General features: G+C 39.9%; 1 protein-coding gene across 1 annotated transcript; it reads right to left on the bottom strand.

Annotated features, from left to right (window-relative positions):
* Window positions 1-3157: 3157 nt before the first annotated feature.
* LOC142345070 (uncharacterized) lies at window positions 3158-3820 on the bottom strand. Its single transcript, XM_075397153.1, has one exon. It carries the CDS (start codon window positions 3818-3820, stop codon window positions 3158-3160), a length of 663 nt encoding a protein of 220 aa, XP_075253268.1.
* Between the last annotated feature and the right edge of the window lie 13500 nt (window positions 3821-17320).

The following is a 17320-nucleotide window of genomic DNA, read 5'->3' as shown; positions in this document are numbered from 1 at the left end:
GTTACCGAGTAAAAAATGATTAGGTGTTATTGTGCCAAGGTCGATCGGGTCGGCGCACACAGGCGTTAAGGGGTGTGCGTTTAGTGCGTATTCCACGATACAAAGAGCAGTGCTCAAAACTTCGTGATTGAGGCAACGAATACTGAGGATTGTCTGAAGTATCCGCTTGAAACTAAGTATAGGCCTCTCCCAGGCGCCACCTTGGTGTGGCGCAGTGGGTGGTTTGAACATACGGTTAATGCCTTTATGGGAAAGTTCCGCTGCGAAATTGATAGTATTCCACTTCTCCATATTCTCGAGTAGTTCATACTCCGCTTCAACGAAATTGGTACCATTGTCTGACTAAATAGTTGCGTTGCACCCCGACGGAAGACGAACCGTTCCAATCCCAGTACGCACAAACTGGCGTTCATGGATGGAACAAATGGAACTTGAACGGCACCAGTAGTTAAGCATGTGAAGAGGAAACCCCACCTCTTCTAGGTAGTCCTACGCACAGTAATGTAAAACGGGCCGAAGTAGTTGACCCCAAGTTTCGTGAAGAGAGGAGACTGGTATGCTAGTCTTTCTACTGGGAGGTCAGCCAACATGGGTTGAATAGTGGCAGCGCGGTACATTACTTCAAACTTACTTCAAAGATTTGGTACATTGCCTACAAACTTATTACGCTGTGACCCACCTAGATGGAGGAAATGCACCCTTTCCTTGGCAGATATCCTGTTTTAATCGAGCGACCAGTAGCGCCGCCTGTAATTCCAACTTTGGAGCTGTCATTACCTTCATAGGTGCTGCACGAGTTTTACCCAGGACAAACGCAAGCTCCATTTGGGGCCCACTCGAAGTAGTTACTCGAGCTCGAAGAAATGCAACGGAACTGAAGACTTCCTTTGAACTATTGCCACACATGTGTTGTTCCACTTGTTCAAAGTTTCCCCTAAAATAGTTCCTCGGGATGGTAATTTCTGAAGGCTTGGGTACCGCTTCAGTCCATTCGAGGAACCTTTCTACTGTGTTTTTTGGTAGCTCTTCATCCCAATGCTGCCCTCGGTCAAGCCAGATGTCCTTTAGTAACAATCTAGCACAAAAGGTGGATGGTGCCATTAGACCAATGGGATCAAATACCCTAAGTGGTATTTCAGACGGCAATTTTTAATGCTCATTTGGCCGGTAATCTGTCTGATAACGAATCAGTTCAATGTCTGCCACCATTTTGTACCGATGAATCCAAAAACCCAAAAACTATAGAGCCAAATCTTGTTTTATTTGATAGGTTTTATGATTAGGCTTACTCACTGTTACGTTAAATGAACTTTTTCCTATCATTCTACCTATATTAGAACGAATTCTTGTTTTAATTGCTTAGAAATACTCGATTCTGATTGTCTATTATTCTCTTGCTTAGATTTCTTTACTCGGATACGTCTTCCGGCCCTGAAGAAGATGTTGAAGAACGGGTACCATAATTGCAAGCGGGCGAACGAACGAGGAGGACGCGCCCCATACAGCGGAGCGTGGGACGCTGTCTGAACTATAACGGAGTTCGTTGATCCCAGCAATAGGGTAGTAACCCCTAGTGTCTTCAACTAACTAAACTAAGTTACCAGTCTTCAGGTGTCGCTGAGCAGGCGTTTGCCACTTAGAGGGGTGTGTCAGCGATACGTACTCTTTAATCGACGTGACCAATTAGCGTTAGCGTTTGACTGTGCGACGGCGTACCGTTTACGATGATAAAACTTTTCGACGCCCACGGTTGACGGAACTGCTGTTGCTTGGTTACCGAGTAGAAAAAGATTAGGTGTTATTGTGCCAGAGTCGATCGGGTCGGCGCACACAGGCGTTAAGGGGTTTGCGCTTAGTGCGTATTTCACGATACAAAGAGCAGTGCTCAAAACTTCGTGATTGAGGCAACGAATACTGAGGATTGTCTGAAGTATCCGCTTGGAACTAAGTATAAGCCTCTCCCAGGCGCCACCTTGGTGTGGCGCGCTGGGCGCTTTGAACATCCGGTTAATGCCTTTACGGGCAAGTTCCGCTGCGAAATTGATAGTATTCCACTTCTCGATATTCTCGAGTAGTTCATTCTCCGCTTCAACGAAATTGGTACCATTGTCTGACTAAATAGTTGCGTTGCACCCCGACGGAAGACGAACCGTTCCAATCCCAGTACGCACAAACTGGCGTTCATGGATGGAACAAATGGAACTTGAACGGCAGCAGTAGTTAAGCATGTGAAGAGGAAACCCCACCTTTTCTAGGTAGTCCTACGCACAGTAATGTAAAACGGGCCGAAGTAGTTGACCCCAAGTTTCGTGAAGAGAGGAGACTGGTATGCTAGTCTTTCTACTGGGAGGTCAGCCAACATGGGTTGAATAGTGGCAGCGCGGTACATTACTTCAAACTTACTTCAAAGATTTGGTACATTGCCTACAAACTTAGTAAGCTTTAACCCACCTAGATGGAGGAAATGCACCCTTTCCTTGGCAGATATCCTGTTTTAATCGAGCGACCAGTAGCGCCGCCTGTAATTCCAAGTTTGGAGCTGTCATTACCTTCATAGGTGCTGCACGAGTTTTACCCAGGACAAACGCAAGCTCCATTTGGGGCCCACTCGAAGTAGTTACTCGAGCTCGAAGAAATGCAACGGAACTGAAGACTTCCTTTGAACTATTGCCACACATGTGTAGTTCCACTTGTTCAAAGTTTCCCCTAAAATAGTTCTTCGGGATGGTAATTTTTGAAGGCTTGGGTACCTCTTCAGTCCATTCGAGGAACCTTTCTACTGTGTTTTTGGTAGCTCTTCATCCCAATGCTGCCCTCGGTCAAGCCAGATGTCCTTTTGTAACAATCGAGCACAAAAAGTGGATGGTGCCATTAGACCAATGGGATCAAATACCTTAGACAGTTGGCACAGTACCAATTCTTGTGTTAAAGACTTGGTTACTGTATTGAAGTACCTCGACTCACAAATAGACTATCATTGTTCTAATACCATTTCAACCCAAGCACATGCAAAGATTCTTTCTTAGATGACGCGATCACTTTTGGTTCGGTGGACTGCATTGACCCATCAATTTGATCAGCCAGATTTGGTACATTGCTTACAAATTTAGTAAGCTTTAACAAACCTAGATGGAGAAAATGCAACCATTCCTTCGATCTATTGAGCCCTCTCAGGACACTCTACCGAGTCTAGGTAATCGTCCATGTAGAAGTCTTCTAGGACGGCTTTGGATGCTTCCGGATACTGACCTATATTGTCTCGGCCTGTGCGTTGCAATTCATAGTTGGCGCAAGTGTGAGAATCTGCAGCCCCGAATATATGGCGCGTGTATTGATACACTTCCACATTTGGTGTGGGGTCCTCCCACCACAAAAAAAGCAGTGATGGATGGTCACGGTTTGGGACACCAACCTGGGAGAACATACGCTCTATATTTGCGGACACGGCAAATTGATGTCGACGGAACCTGAGTAGCACAGGGATTAAGTTCTGGAGCAATTCGGGGCCAGTGAGCAGAGATTTATGCAAAAAAGTACCATGAAACTTCGCTGCACCATTTAAAACCCTACGCCCTCCACCCGGTTTGTTCGTGTTGATTATGTGATAATGAGGTAGGTAACATTCTTTATCCGACCGCTGCTCAACCATGTGAGCGTCAGGAACTGTTATTACACAACCCTTTCGAAGATCTTCGTCGACAATTTTCGCGTATTTTTTAATGTGTAATGTCTCTCGAGAGCCGCTTCCCGAGATATTTAAATTGTACCAGTGATGTAAATAGTTATTCGGGAGCTGGATGTTGTCATCGGCACATAACATACCGATATCGAACCTTTGACCATTAAGAAAATTTGTTGTTTCAAGTCTTTTAAGCGCGCGAGTAACCGCTGCGCATCGTGGGTCAACCTGCTTGTACGCGCCGTACGATTCTTTATCGTACCAAGACCTGAATTGAAAAGCCGGTTCATAATAAAAACCTGTTCAATATTGGCTTTGATGCACGTCGGGACTAAACTTGAACTTCACAGGAGTGGGTCATATTGAGCCCAACCTATGGGCAAACGGACAGCGAACGGTGAGCACTTTTTGTTGTCTGAAAAAGATTCTAACGGACAGATGACATGGTAGACATCCTGTCCAAGCATTACCTCAATGTCTCCATAGCTAAGTCTTTCTCGATCTAGGACTGCCAGATATGGGTAAAATTATCGCTTGGACTTAACGTCAATGATGTTGAAACCTACGTTTAGTTTTTCCCTCACATAGGGACGTACATTAAATAATTCGAAGTCTTGATATTTATGAGCTGTCACAGCCAACTGAAACACCTTTGAGTTAATGATTTCCTCTGCGTTTATACCCTTGAGGGTAAATTTTAACACGGTACCTTGCAAACCGAGTCTAGCTGCGAAACTATCGAACATCCAAGAGTTTCTACAAGCGGAATCGCATAAAACCAACGCCCTAGTACTAGATTCAGAAGAGTTAGTATGTTTCAGTTCCGCCACCTGAAGGAGTCCTCTGACATCAGTGACAAAAGGCAAAGTGGTCGTTTTGCTTGCTTGCTGCTGACCAGTAGTTGGCCTACTAGTAACTGCATTCGACCTGGAATTATTGTTGTTGTTATTTGAGGGTTTAAACGGAAAAATCTTCTCAGCTCCGTGAGGTAAGATGTTATGGGAGCTGTAACAGCCATCTGTCAAACATTTTCGGGGACTTGAGCATTGCCTGAACGTGTAATTATCACGCAAATAAGAGAAACAGAGCTTTGCTTCAGCCACGACCCTGATCCGCTGCGAGGGAGTCTTTCCCTTAAATTTACGACACTAACACAGCCGATGATTGCCCTTGCATACAATGCACCTTGGGATTGATGTTGACGCAGCGCTCTGTTGCGGTTTTTGAAAACCCTTTTGCGTATTTGCGTCAAAGGCCTTCGATGCATTTTTGTCTTGGTTTCTCGGTTGATTTTATCCTCCGTCGTGGTTTCAATTGCGATATTCTTCATTAAATCGTGCAATTCGGTCTTCTCTTTTTACCAGTCGACAAAATCTAGGTGAGTAGGTTTAATTCAGTGCTTTTCAACAGTGAAGAATGAAAATGACTCCTTCGTCTTGGGCGGTAGCTTCGGTACGGCAGTGTTGAGAAGCGCAGCACTCTTTAAATCTGAGTCGTATGAGATCGATTTAAAGACCCCGATAAGACTTGAAATTCACCCTGAGTAGCTAATAATGTTATCGCTATTGCGCATCTTAATTGGTGGAAAGCTGCTATATTTGTCCAAGTGGGCACTTATGACCACCTAAGGTTTGCCAAATTTACTTTCTAAGGTCCTCAGTGCGTCTTTGTGCATTGCGTCGCAATAGGCGAACTCAGCTATAGCTCTTTTAGTTTTACCAGTTACTAGGGTCTAAGGTATGTCAATTATACATCATCAGTTAGGGACTGAGACACAATTTCGCTTTTAAATTGAACATACCATTCTTGCCACTGTAGGGGATCGCCATTGTATTGCGGCATCTTCCATTCAGGTAGCGGGTCATTCTTCTTGCTAGTTAAGGCGTCAGTTGAGGCCTTAATCAGGCTCAAATTTTCGCTAACGTAGGAGGCGTGGGACGCGTTGGGCCACCCCAGCACAATGGTATTGGAGAGGAATTTCAAATTTTGGAGGTAAAACGGGCATGGCGAAAAGTGGCGCGATGTTAGTGGTTGTACTGAAGGGGTTAACGGCGATCCTACAGGTTGCGGAGGGCTTGATATTAACGTTTCGAGGTGCAAACGATTGCGGAATTGGATGACTGATGGCAGAGTTAGCAGTGTTTTGAGGTAGGGTCGGCTGAAAGCTGTTGAAAATGGCTGCCTTTTTTGTCGACTGATTCACGTTTGGGTGGTCAGTCTGAGGAGAACGCCACAAATTCAAATCAGGGTTAAAAAGGGACGTTTTGTTGCGGTGGAACTCGGTGGGCTTTTGCTGAGGACTATTGAGGACGGGTAGGTTTGTTGCTATGCTCGCTGGGATAGAGGGCGGAATCACGGAAAGCTGGTGATTAACTAATTGCTGTTGCGGGAGAAAGGGTGGCGCTTTCACGGATTGGTTGGTTCGGTGGTAGAGGGAGATTATCCAAGGGATGGGTGATGGGGAGTTGAGTTTCGTGTGCAATGTTACTCTGAGGTAGAACCTGCTGTTGTAGAAAAAGAGGTTCGGGCAGATGCAACTGACCAGTCATACTAGCACTTTTTGGTACAAAGTGTACAGCAAGCTGATCCATGGTCTGAGTTGCCACTGGTTTTGTTTCGAAAAATTAGGTGCGAAAATTTTGGAGTTCGTTGATGCCATAACAGGTGTCGGTGGCCGGGGTGGTTGCATAGGTAGCTAAAGTGGTGGCAGTCTGACACTTTTTATGTCGGCTGATGCTTGGTTTGCTGGGATCAGCGCACCACTGTCTGGAGACTATGTGCCTAATCGACCCTTTGATCTATTAGGGTTTGCAGTAGTTGAGCATGGAGGTATTCCCGATACAATGCCTCTTGCTGAGTTATATAATTTGCAATTCCTGGCCGTGCGTACTGACATAGCATTTGAATACGATTTAAGTTACCAGCAACATTATCTGAGTTTCCTGGAGGATTACTAAGGGCAGTATCTTGAACGGTATGGTCAGCACTTGCTGAACCAGGACGGGAAGAGTTTTTTTCACACTTGCAGCATTCAATCAATTACCGGGTGGAAACGATCGTACCCAGTCCTCAACAAGTTTCGGACTTCTATCTGATACCCTAACTTCAAATAAATTTAGTTCATATCAGCTGTGACTTAACAATGGACCGTTATCCATTAATTCAGCCTCATCTAATTTAGCTGCGGCAACACGCTGGCGGTGGTTTTCCTCAAATTCTCGAAGTGCCATCTGCTCCATTTATATTTCAAGCGCAGTTTATCTCATGTAAATTTCGTGTTTTTTTATCGAGACTCTTGGCAGCTTGTTCTTGTTTCTCAGTCATTTCGTGTTTTAGTTTTGTCAAGAGAAGGTCATGATTACGCTGGCTAGACATTGATTAAGTTATTCGGCGTGAACTGCCCTTGAGGATTAACGCCATCGCATACAGTATCTCGGTCAGCAACTGAGTTCATGTGGCTTCTAGCCACAAAAATGTATCGTTGTTCATTGTCACATCATCCAACCATTGCTCAGGACAGGATAAAGTGAAGCTGGTATCTCGGTTTTATTGCCCGAGGCGAATAAATCTTCGTTCTTCTGCACCCGTTTACCGAAAACATCTTTCAACTTACAAACCAAGCTTTCAACCTAAACCCTTCTGTCTTGCCGATCTATGGCATCTGTGATGTTCTTATGGACGTTACGTAACTCGGATTCTCGATTAGATATTGCATTGTAGAGCTTTTTTAAATTGTCTTGCTTTTTGGCCATGATCTTTAAATGGCTTGTTCTTCAATGTAGAGTAATTTCCAACCAAACGTCCGTAATGAGGTTTATAACGAAACCAAATGTCGACGAATTGATAATCAAGACGCCGAATAGCAAGAAAGAAGTTACCGAGCAAGTTAGGAAAGATGTTTGCTCGGCGAAAGTACCTAACAAAAAAGGTTAAATACAAGTAAAAACTAATTTCCGGCAACGCAGTATACTAAATGGATGAAAAGAGCAAGAAACTAACTAGCCTTAACTCCAAAATAAACTTGCGTCACACCCTAGCAAAGCACAAACCTTAACAATCTAATTCATCACATATGACAACATACTGCGTAGAAGGAAAAAATGAAGCAGAGAATTACGACGTTGAACGCAAAAAAGATCGAAACGATCGGACACAAAAATGGAAATGGAAATTTTGGGAGAATGATTTCATTGAAAAATAAATGGAACACGGAGATTGGAAAAATTAAAGGATGAAAAATACACTGACGGTTCGATATTTAACCAAGCGACGAGAAAAAAATCGCTACGCGAAATTTTTTTGTGTAGACCGGTTGTGAAATCTTTCCCAACTTCTCTGTGTATTGAAATTCACTCAATTGAGGAACCTCTAGTTGGAAAAAGTGATATTTGTCAAATTTGTCAAAATTTTTTAAACTAACCAATTCTTTCTATTTTTGGTCTATTTTTGCAAATTGTTGAATATGGAACGGTAAATCAGTAAACTGGACGGTTTCAAGGGCGAAATACAATTTATGAATATTCGTTAATTATGAAAAATTTTTAGAATTGCATCAAAATTGACCAAAAACTTTCCAAATTAAACAATTTTGCACTATATTTTCCTCTCTTTTAATAACTGAGGTTAATTTTTGTTATACTGCCCGTAAAAGACCAATTTTTCTCAATTTCCTAAATTTCTTCAAAATTGTTGAAATTCGTTTTTTTTCCAAAAAAATATGGTTTTGGGGGCCCCTGACCAATTTTTTCTAAAAAAAATTTTTAAATTCACCATGTAATATGAAAATCAGGGTTTGGGTTTCATTGCCGTGTTTATTCTATTATAGCAATCTATTGCTTAAATCAGTTTTACCTCACAGTTTTTGAAGTTTCACGACAAGTAGATCTTCACTGTTATCAAACAACCCATTGACTATCTAATGAGTGTGAATTTCAGCTGGGGCGGATTCCAGTTGGTACCTGATCAGAAACAATTGTTTGCTAGTCTGCGTCGCGAACTCTGTTATGAAGCCGGACAGGTCCTCTGGTGGTCCAAAAGCTAATCCTCCCGTGTGTATGTACACAAGAGCACCCTTCTTGTGTCCATCATGTCCTCTCGCCCTGGAATACCGGAGGATTTCCACTTTTCCTTCCTTGTGAACGCTTTCCAATTCACGTGCCTCATTGCACAGGCAATTATTCCAAGAAGATGTCATCAGACGTTTGGCCTCACGGAGAGTAGCACCATTTGTAAACATAAATGAGGACAGAATTTTGGAGTGTTTTGCAGTATTGATGCAAGACACATGATAACACAGCTACTAGCAACGTAAGACACAGAGCTGCACTTCTTGTTGATCTCTTTATAACAAAATATAGGCTAACATTGTTCGTAAAACCCAGAGTGGCACCAAAATATCTCCGATAAAACCATATTAATCAGTAGATCGATTTTTTTTCTTTTCTAAATGACAACACATAAGACAACGAATTACTTTAGTTACGATCATTGCAACGATAAAGCCACGTATAAGAACAACGTATTACGATTGCGACGATCAAACCAACGAGCGGTTTTTAAGACGACAATTTTCGATGCTCATTTGGCCGGCAATTTGTCTGATAACAATTCTGTTCCAGTCACTATTTTGTACTGATGAATCCAAAAACCTGAAAATTATAGAGCCGAATCTTGTCTTATTTGATAGGTTTTATGATTAGGATTACTCGCAATTATGTTAAATGAACTTTTCCCGATCAATCTACGTACATTAGTAGTGGTGTGTCTTCCTGGGCAAACTACGGGGGACATAGGGGTCGTCCCGTGAACACTACGTTGGGGTACATAAGTGTCTTCCCGGGCAAGCTACAGGGGGGACACGAGTGTCTTCCCGAGCAAACTACAGGGGAACCTTTTAGATTTTTTCTTTCTTTTTCTCTGAGTCTTGTGGAGGGGAGGGGAGACAGTCTGATATAAGAAGTCATTTTAAGGAACCCAACCAGGAAGAACTTTAAAAACCTTGGGGAAAAGGAGCTGTCTTGTAGACACAAACAAAAAAGTAATCAGCATACCCAGCAAATGTCACCTTATTTTCATTCGTCTATAATGCTTGCTCAAAAGCAGCATGAAAACAGCTATCGCGACGGTAGATTTAAAAACCATTCATGAAATCTATACATTAATAAAAATCGACTATCAAGAGCATAATGAACGATTTTTGTACTTTTTGGCAACCTGCTTGCACTTGGATCCTGATGTTAACCTCGAAATTGCCCTGAAGTTGAAGCCTTATGGTGGTATCATTGGAATAGATATCTCTTCATTGGACTGTTATTTGAAATCATTTAAAGCGCATCGCTTACATGCAATTATTCATAATACCTCCGGATTTTTTGCAGAGTATAGCAAAAAAGCTCCAGGATGCTCTTACGTTTTGCCATGTTCAATCAAAAAACGCTTAAGTTGATCACCTGACTGGTTTATTCTTCTGCATGTTTGTAAAAAATTTTTTAAACGTAACTTATTCAGTTTAATGGAATGTTCGACACAAAAAGAGGGGATTCATTATAAAAAGAGTTATCTGTTTGTTCAAACAACTCCTGAGACAAGGTTAATTTTCTTCCTCCAATTTCTTTCAATTCGCTTTCCTCGAGCGAGAGGAAACCGCATCAGTGGATAACGAAGCATCTGCATGTTATTTCGTGGGACAGTGGCTGCTATCTTTACTGATTTCTATCACAAAAATTTATAGCAATCAAGATCCGTTTTCCTACTGCTAAATTCTACCTAAAGGGGAAAGAGAAGACGGAGACACTGCAAAAGCTCCTTCAAAACGATGTCACAAAATTCGAAACATTGCTATGTCAAAAATTTGAGAAATCTTTACGCCAGTAGTGGACTTGACTTGTTCACTTCATTTATCTTTACTACTCTTCAAACAAAAGAAAAAGCATTCCGCAAAGAGAAAGGCACAGGTGAACTTTCATTGGATAACACTACCAACTAATGAGTCGTCTTGTGGAGAAAGCAACTCCTTCAGTTCTTCAAGTGAATTTATCTGCAAGTTTGACATGCATTTGCTTTGCGAGTGATAACCAGTTGACTGTGAATTTTCTGAAAGAAGAAAAAATTGATTCTCGTGGACAAACTATTCTGAGGAAGCAGCAATTACTTTGTAATACTGCTGAAAGTGAAACTCTAAAGAAGTATCTTTCACAGCTGGAGTACTTTCAATTGTATCATGTCTTTACAAGAGAAAATGAAAAGACTGAAATTAACCCCTCTACCTACGCCCAGGTATTCAGTGCCAGTGCCAATACCACGGGACGACGTGACTACGGACTCCACTCGAACTAAGAAGTAGCACATAAGAAGGAAGACAAAAACTCTCGATTTATAACTTACGAATTTTTCATGGTAGATGAACTAAACTAAATAATAAACTAACGAATTACACAATTTTGAATTGAATTCATTTTTGAAAATCCTTTGTTTTCAAAATGAGTCAATCAGAAGATCAATTAGATCCCTTTTGCGGTGGAGGAGCAGGAATCACTGATTTGGTTTTTGGTGATCAAAACGAAGAGAAACGATCTTGGAGGTTTTGCAACTCTAGACTACCGCGCTTTGATTTAGTTTACTTTACACAAATTTCTATAATAGTTTTTCTTAGTGCAATTTTACTAATTAATTTAGTTTTTGTTCTTGGTGACGAGTCAAAATTTTGAATTTCATTGCTATCGTGCACAGTTTGATACGCAGTTCCAAATCCAAAGTTATGAACAAAATAATCTCAACAAGTGATTGATTTTCTTGGCAGTCTGTGGTCTTTCAGGTTTTGGAAAGATCAAATTTTAATTACAAATACTTCATAAAAATACCCCTTTCCCTAAATCCAAGTCAATATAGTATTTCTATCAACATGATCAACCAATGGAGCGTAACTTAAACAATTATTTTACAAAAAAATTGGAAATTGAACTCACTTTACAGTTGGAAAACTGTTTCCTCGTCTTTGATTATTCTTGCGAGGAAATCTTCAATGAGAAGGAGTTTTCAAAACTTGCAATAGTTGTACGCCACAAATAAAAATCAGTGTTATCTACGTTAAGCACAATTTGTTTAAACAGAGTGAATGGTCTCAAACAATTGATCTCAACACAAAACACATCATTTTGTTCAAATCTCCCAGAGATATACAGCAGATAAGTTATATTGCAAAGAAACTCAATAACAGAAACTTTTTAAAAGACAGCTACGATTTTGCAACAAAACAACCATTCGGACACTTATTGATTGATTTAGACTCAAAAACAACCTACTCACTACGTTATTGTTCACATTTTGTACCACAGGGGCCTAGAATTTACTATCTGCCATCTTCCAATGCTGTAAATACCCACATCACAAATGAGAGAGAAAGTGTTATGTATGCAGAGGCTAATGTTCGAGATGCCGGAAAGCAAGCTAAAAAAGTTCATCAAAAAATCATCAAATAAATTTACAAAATTTGTCTGTGAATGCTTCCTCAATGTTATAAATGGAAACGTGCCGGCGGATAAATGTTTACTTGAAAACTACGGAAAAACATTCCGACAGTTTCCTTCCAAAGAGACAAGTTTGGGAGAAAAGCGTCAGCTATTGGTAAAAAAATTACAGCTACTCCGAGGCATAAATCTCTCTTGTTATCCTCACTTAGTTTCTCCTTAAGAATTAGTAATGCATGTGGAAGATTTTGTGTTGATATCAAAAAGAATGTTTGTGTCAAAACAACCAAATAGGACAAAAAATTTGGATAATCCAATTTATAAACAAAAAACAGCTCATTTGTCACTCCTCCAGCGAAACAACTCAACAGCTTTTGAGAGCAAAGAGGCGACTGAACAGGAAAGTTATAAAACTAATATCGTGAACAAGAGCAAAAAAATAAGAACAAGTAGTGTCGATTTAAGAAGTGAATTAGTTGATAGAAGCGAAAATGTACAGCCTTTCTTCAGTGATGATGGCAGAATTGAACCCGCACTGGAAAAAAAAACAGTCAGACTTCTACTCTATAATGTCAGAGAGTTAATGTATGAACTTTTTTGAATAATTTGCAACAACAGACAAAGAAAATTGACCTAGCCGTGTACACAAATCTTTTGTTTGCACTCAAGGTTCCGCCACATTTAGTATACAACACTCATGCCAAAAGAGTTCTCAAAAAAATTTACAGCGAAGAGGAGAAAGATGAGGAAATTGAACCAATTCAAGAAGAATCAGAAAAACAACAAAATAGCGGACTGAGCACTGGAAGTCAAAGTAAAGCCTCCGGATCAAAACCTGAAGAACCAAAAAATCAAACAAACAAAAAGACAGAGCAGGAGACGAAAGAAAAAAAATGGTCTCACTATTAAAGATGTGCAACTACTGGATAGACTTTATTCAAAGGTCCAGCATCTCTGGGAAGTTCAAAACATAATAAAAGAATTGAACACACTACCAATGAAAAAAGCCAAAATTTATTTGGAAAGAAAACCATCCTTCACAAATCACGCTCAGCGATTTAATTTTCCGCGATTATAAGTAATCCTCAATGATCTGAATGAAATCTGGTCTTTAAACACAACCGTGTTGTTAAAAGTTTGCTCGTAGCAGTTGATTGCTTCTTGCGCTATGTACGTGTTGAACTGTTGAAAAAGTATACGCAACAGAAAAGGCAAAAACCACCCGAAACATCATCAAACACAAGCAACCACAAAAAAGTTGGGTAGATGATAGTACTGAGTTTTTGGGGGCATTCAAAACACTCTGCAAAAAACGAGGAAATCATTTTTATAGTACTTTTAGTGAAAAGAAGAGTTCGTTGGCATCAAGTCACTTAAATATAATTTTTACAGATATTTGGAGGAAAAATGGACATATTCTTATATTAACAATTCGGATCAATTCGCAAAAACTATGAACTCCTGTATTAATCGTGTCACCAAAATTGTTCCTAACAAAGTTATCAAAAAAGATGTAACAATATTTGCATCATCAACTGTGGAGACACGTTGCAGTCAAAAACCAAATCTTTACGTTGGTCACCTTGTTTGAATTGTTAAAAAAGAAGAAAGTTTAAGAAGAGGTTACAAGCAATCGTTCACTAACGAAGTTTTTGAAATTGTGGGTATTCCGAGGCTTATTCCACCTACATATTCTCTTATTGATTTTAATCAAGAAATTATCCAGGGCATGTTTTACCAGCCAGAGTTACAACTAGTACGCAAATCTCCAAATCAAAATGAGTAGTAACCGTTTTGAGGATGAGTTCACTTTTCGCGTTATGTCATCTGCTTCGATGGAAATTTTCCAGGAAAACAAATTAACAAATTTTAGAAATTTTTTTAATGTTGAGATAAATCTCACAAGAGACTGGAGAGTAGCTCGGAGTAAAATAGCTTTTCGAAAAAAATTGAACACATAATTAATGGAGATCTGGTTGCGTTCAGTCTCAGGGGATATGAGAAATCACAAAACTGGGCAAATGGATCTAATGTTATTTCAAACCCTACACTGGAGAAAATTTAGCATTCACGGCCGGCACTTATGATACAGTTGCTCAATTTTTAGCAAGTATCAAGCGAACAGTTGGACTGCCTAAATTTTCTTTCCGAGAAATCAAAAGCAGTGGGAAATATGAAATCATTTTTGGTAAATACGAGGGAATTACTTTTCCAAGAGAAAAAAATCTAGTATAACTTGCTTTAAAGGTATTCCAGATAGATACGGAATACATATAGGATGCAAAATGATTCCCACAACAGCAAACGGATTAATGAAAAATGATGATACCAAAGCCCATTATGGCGATTTTTCTAGAGGCATTTGCACTGGGAAGCATTAAATTTCTTTACAGAAACATTATAGAGTATCAGCATGTGGGTGATGCAAAAACACCATTGTTAAGAGCCATTGATTCAAAACAGCGTTAGAAAAACACTAGCTATTTTGAGTTAAAGCCCACGCACCGGATCGTTTTCACGAATTGAGACTGAAAAAAGACTTTCGAATACCATTCAACCAATATCAATTGAGCTACGAACTGAAACGGGGCAGTTAGTTCCTTTTTCGGGGACTGGTAAAGTAATTTTAACATTAGAATTTTAAAAAAAGGGTGATAAAATGGATTCCTACTACGCAAACCAAGCATCATCATCGCATCACTTTTCCGGATGCAATAGACAAAGGATTTGTGGTTTTGGAGCGTTAGCTAGCGGTATTGGACCTGTTGCACTGCAACTTGCTCGGAGGTTTGTTTTGCCAGCAGCTAAGCGCATCGGAAAATAACTGTCGCTGCAATGTGTTCTCGAGTTGATGGATGTTATCGGTTAAAAAGAAATCACCAAAGCAAGCTCTAAAAAACACCATATCAAACACAGTGAAAAAACAAACAGGTGTATCTTTATCCCTCCGAAGGAGACAAAAAAAGAACGAGAAGGATTTCAAAACGTTTACTGAAACAAAAAAATAACCAAATCGCAAAAGCAACATATCACGAAAAAAGGACCCAAAAGAAGGTGGTCGGACTTCGTCGCCAAAGTAAAAGATGATGGGCAATGTGCTATCAGCCAAAACAACGCATATTTCGATGTATTTAATCGAGAAATCAGCTTCTTCTTGTTACATTTTATGGAAGTTTTTGTCAGAGATTGGGACAAGTTTACAGCCCTAATGGACCAATGCTAGACTTTGAAGTTGCAGGAGACCGCAACAATTGCATTGATCACCAGAAAAATTTTCTTGAAATCAAGTGCAAGATTGTAGTTTTGTGACAGTGATCTGTAATATGACAACACTGCTGCCGCAGATGTGAAAACAGACGCGCCATACTTTTGCAACAATGTCCTACATTCACTCTTTTCTGATTGTGCAGTATCTGCTAACGGTTTGAATTTCAAGTGCCAATAGTAACTATGCCCAAAAAAGTTTCATCGAAACCGGCTTTACTCACAATAAAGATGCCAAAACCAACTGGTTAGCATGTCAAGGCTATTGTAGCAAACTCAGAATGAATTGCAGCATCCGAAATCGCAGTAGCAAACTCAGAATGAATTGCAGCATCCCAAATCAACAGAAAAAATGCTCTAGTCAGAGACTCTGCTGAGTGTAAATTTTTGCGAAAAGGTGGCGGTTGTCTTCTTTATCTGTGATCAACATCTTCTCAGTGGTGTTACACTTCGAATCTCTTTTCGACGACCAATTGACAATTTTTCTTTAATTTCAGATGACGCTGGAAAATCTTACAAAATAAAAGTTACAGAAGCTAACTTAATTGTACGAAAAAAGACGCCGAACGATGATGTTGTGTCAGTAATAGAAAAGACCTTACTGTGAACTCCAGCATCCTATCCTTACCTGGAAACCATTACTAAAACACTTCCGGCTTCTGTCGGTTTGCGTAGCTGCAAGCAAGAAGTGTTTTTGGTAGAGAACCCATTGGAAGAGTCGCCATTTGCTTAAACACCAACGAAGTTTTCCTCGGAAGCAATCTGCTTAAACCATTTCACCATTGAAAATTCAACTTGAAACAAAGTTGCATTTACAGTAATGGTCTCCCAGTAGCTGATAGTCCTATTTCAACTGATGATTCAAAAAGTGTTTACTATAATACAATGTCAGATTTAGCCTATATAGACAACGGACATGGAATCAATATAGAAGACTACCGAGATCATTTTATTATGGTTTTTGATCTGACGAGTACCCAGCAGTTGTCTCATGATTTTACTCACCCTGAAATTACGAACTGTTCAGTATCAATTGAACTAAAGATTTCGGCTGCCTTAGCTAATAATGTAGAATTATTCATTATTCGTATAATTATTCATTATTGTTTGTGACAATTTTTCGTAAACATTGGCAAACGTTTTTGTACGGAAGCCGTAGTGTCTGCTTTTGAGTATCCATTGGCATTGGTTTTGTTGTACTCGACCGCCAGCAAAAGTATTTTAAAAACATCACCATTTGCCTCCGAACAGACACTTGAAAGTTGTAAAATGACACTTTTCGTTGTTGAATTTCAAACTCTCTGTCAACCTTTTTAAACATCTTGAGAAATACATAGGTACCCGTATTTCCATAAGACTGCACTGTTGCACGTATCAGGCTTTGCTCTGTTCAAGAGATTTCAAAATATTTCTGCGTCCTTATCCGCAGTAAATGGCATTTTCAAGAATTGTGTAAGTATTCTGTGTCAAACTAACTGTTTTGAAAGCATTTTCGGAAATGATTTTTTGGCAAGTGCTTTTAACACACAAGACACAAACAACACTTGAAATGCTTGCTACTGTTTAGAGCGCTCTTGGCTAACATGTAAGCTTCTGATTTGAATTTGATTGTAAATCTGGGTTATGAAACTTAGCCATTTCTTCAAAATGTAAAAAAACTCTTGACCCTCACATAAAATGTTTAAGGCGTAGGTAATAAAGTTTATATTTGGATAATGTTACTCAACAAAGAGCAAGACCTAGTGCAATTTAATGGAAAACAATTGTAACTTCTGGTTGTGTCCGTAGATAAGAAAGAACTCAAAAGTACACAGCAAGTGGAAACTTGGGGGCTTTAGGCATTTGATAAAACACAGTCTGTAATAAATAAAACTGGTTGTAAACTTCTTGCTATTGTATACATTACAAACTT

Source organism: Convolutriloba macropyga, chromosome 8 (assembly GCF_964194025.1).
Source record: "Convolutriloba macropyga chromosome 8, txConMacr16.3, whole genome shotgun sequence".
Lineage (NCBI taxonomy): Eukaryota > Metazoa > Xenacoelomorpha > Acoela > Convolutidae > Convolutriloba > Convolutriloba macropyga.
The sequence above is the reverse complement of the archived record's forward strand: the minus strand, read 5'-3'. Positions and strand labels throughout refer to the sequence as shown.

What these genes read in the sequence shown, in the direction of transcription:
- LOC142345070 (XM_075397153.1), bottom strand. Translation starts at nt 3,820, where the DNA reads ATGTTATGTGCCGATGACAACATCCAGCTCCCGAATAACTATTTACAT.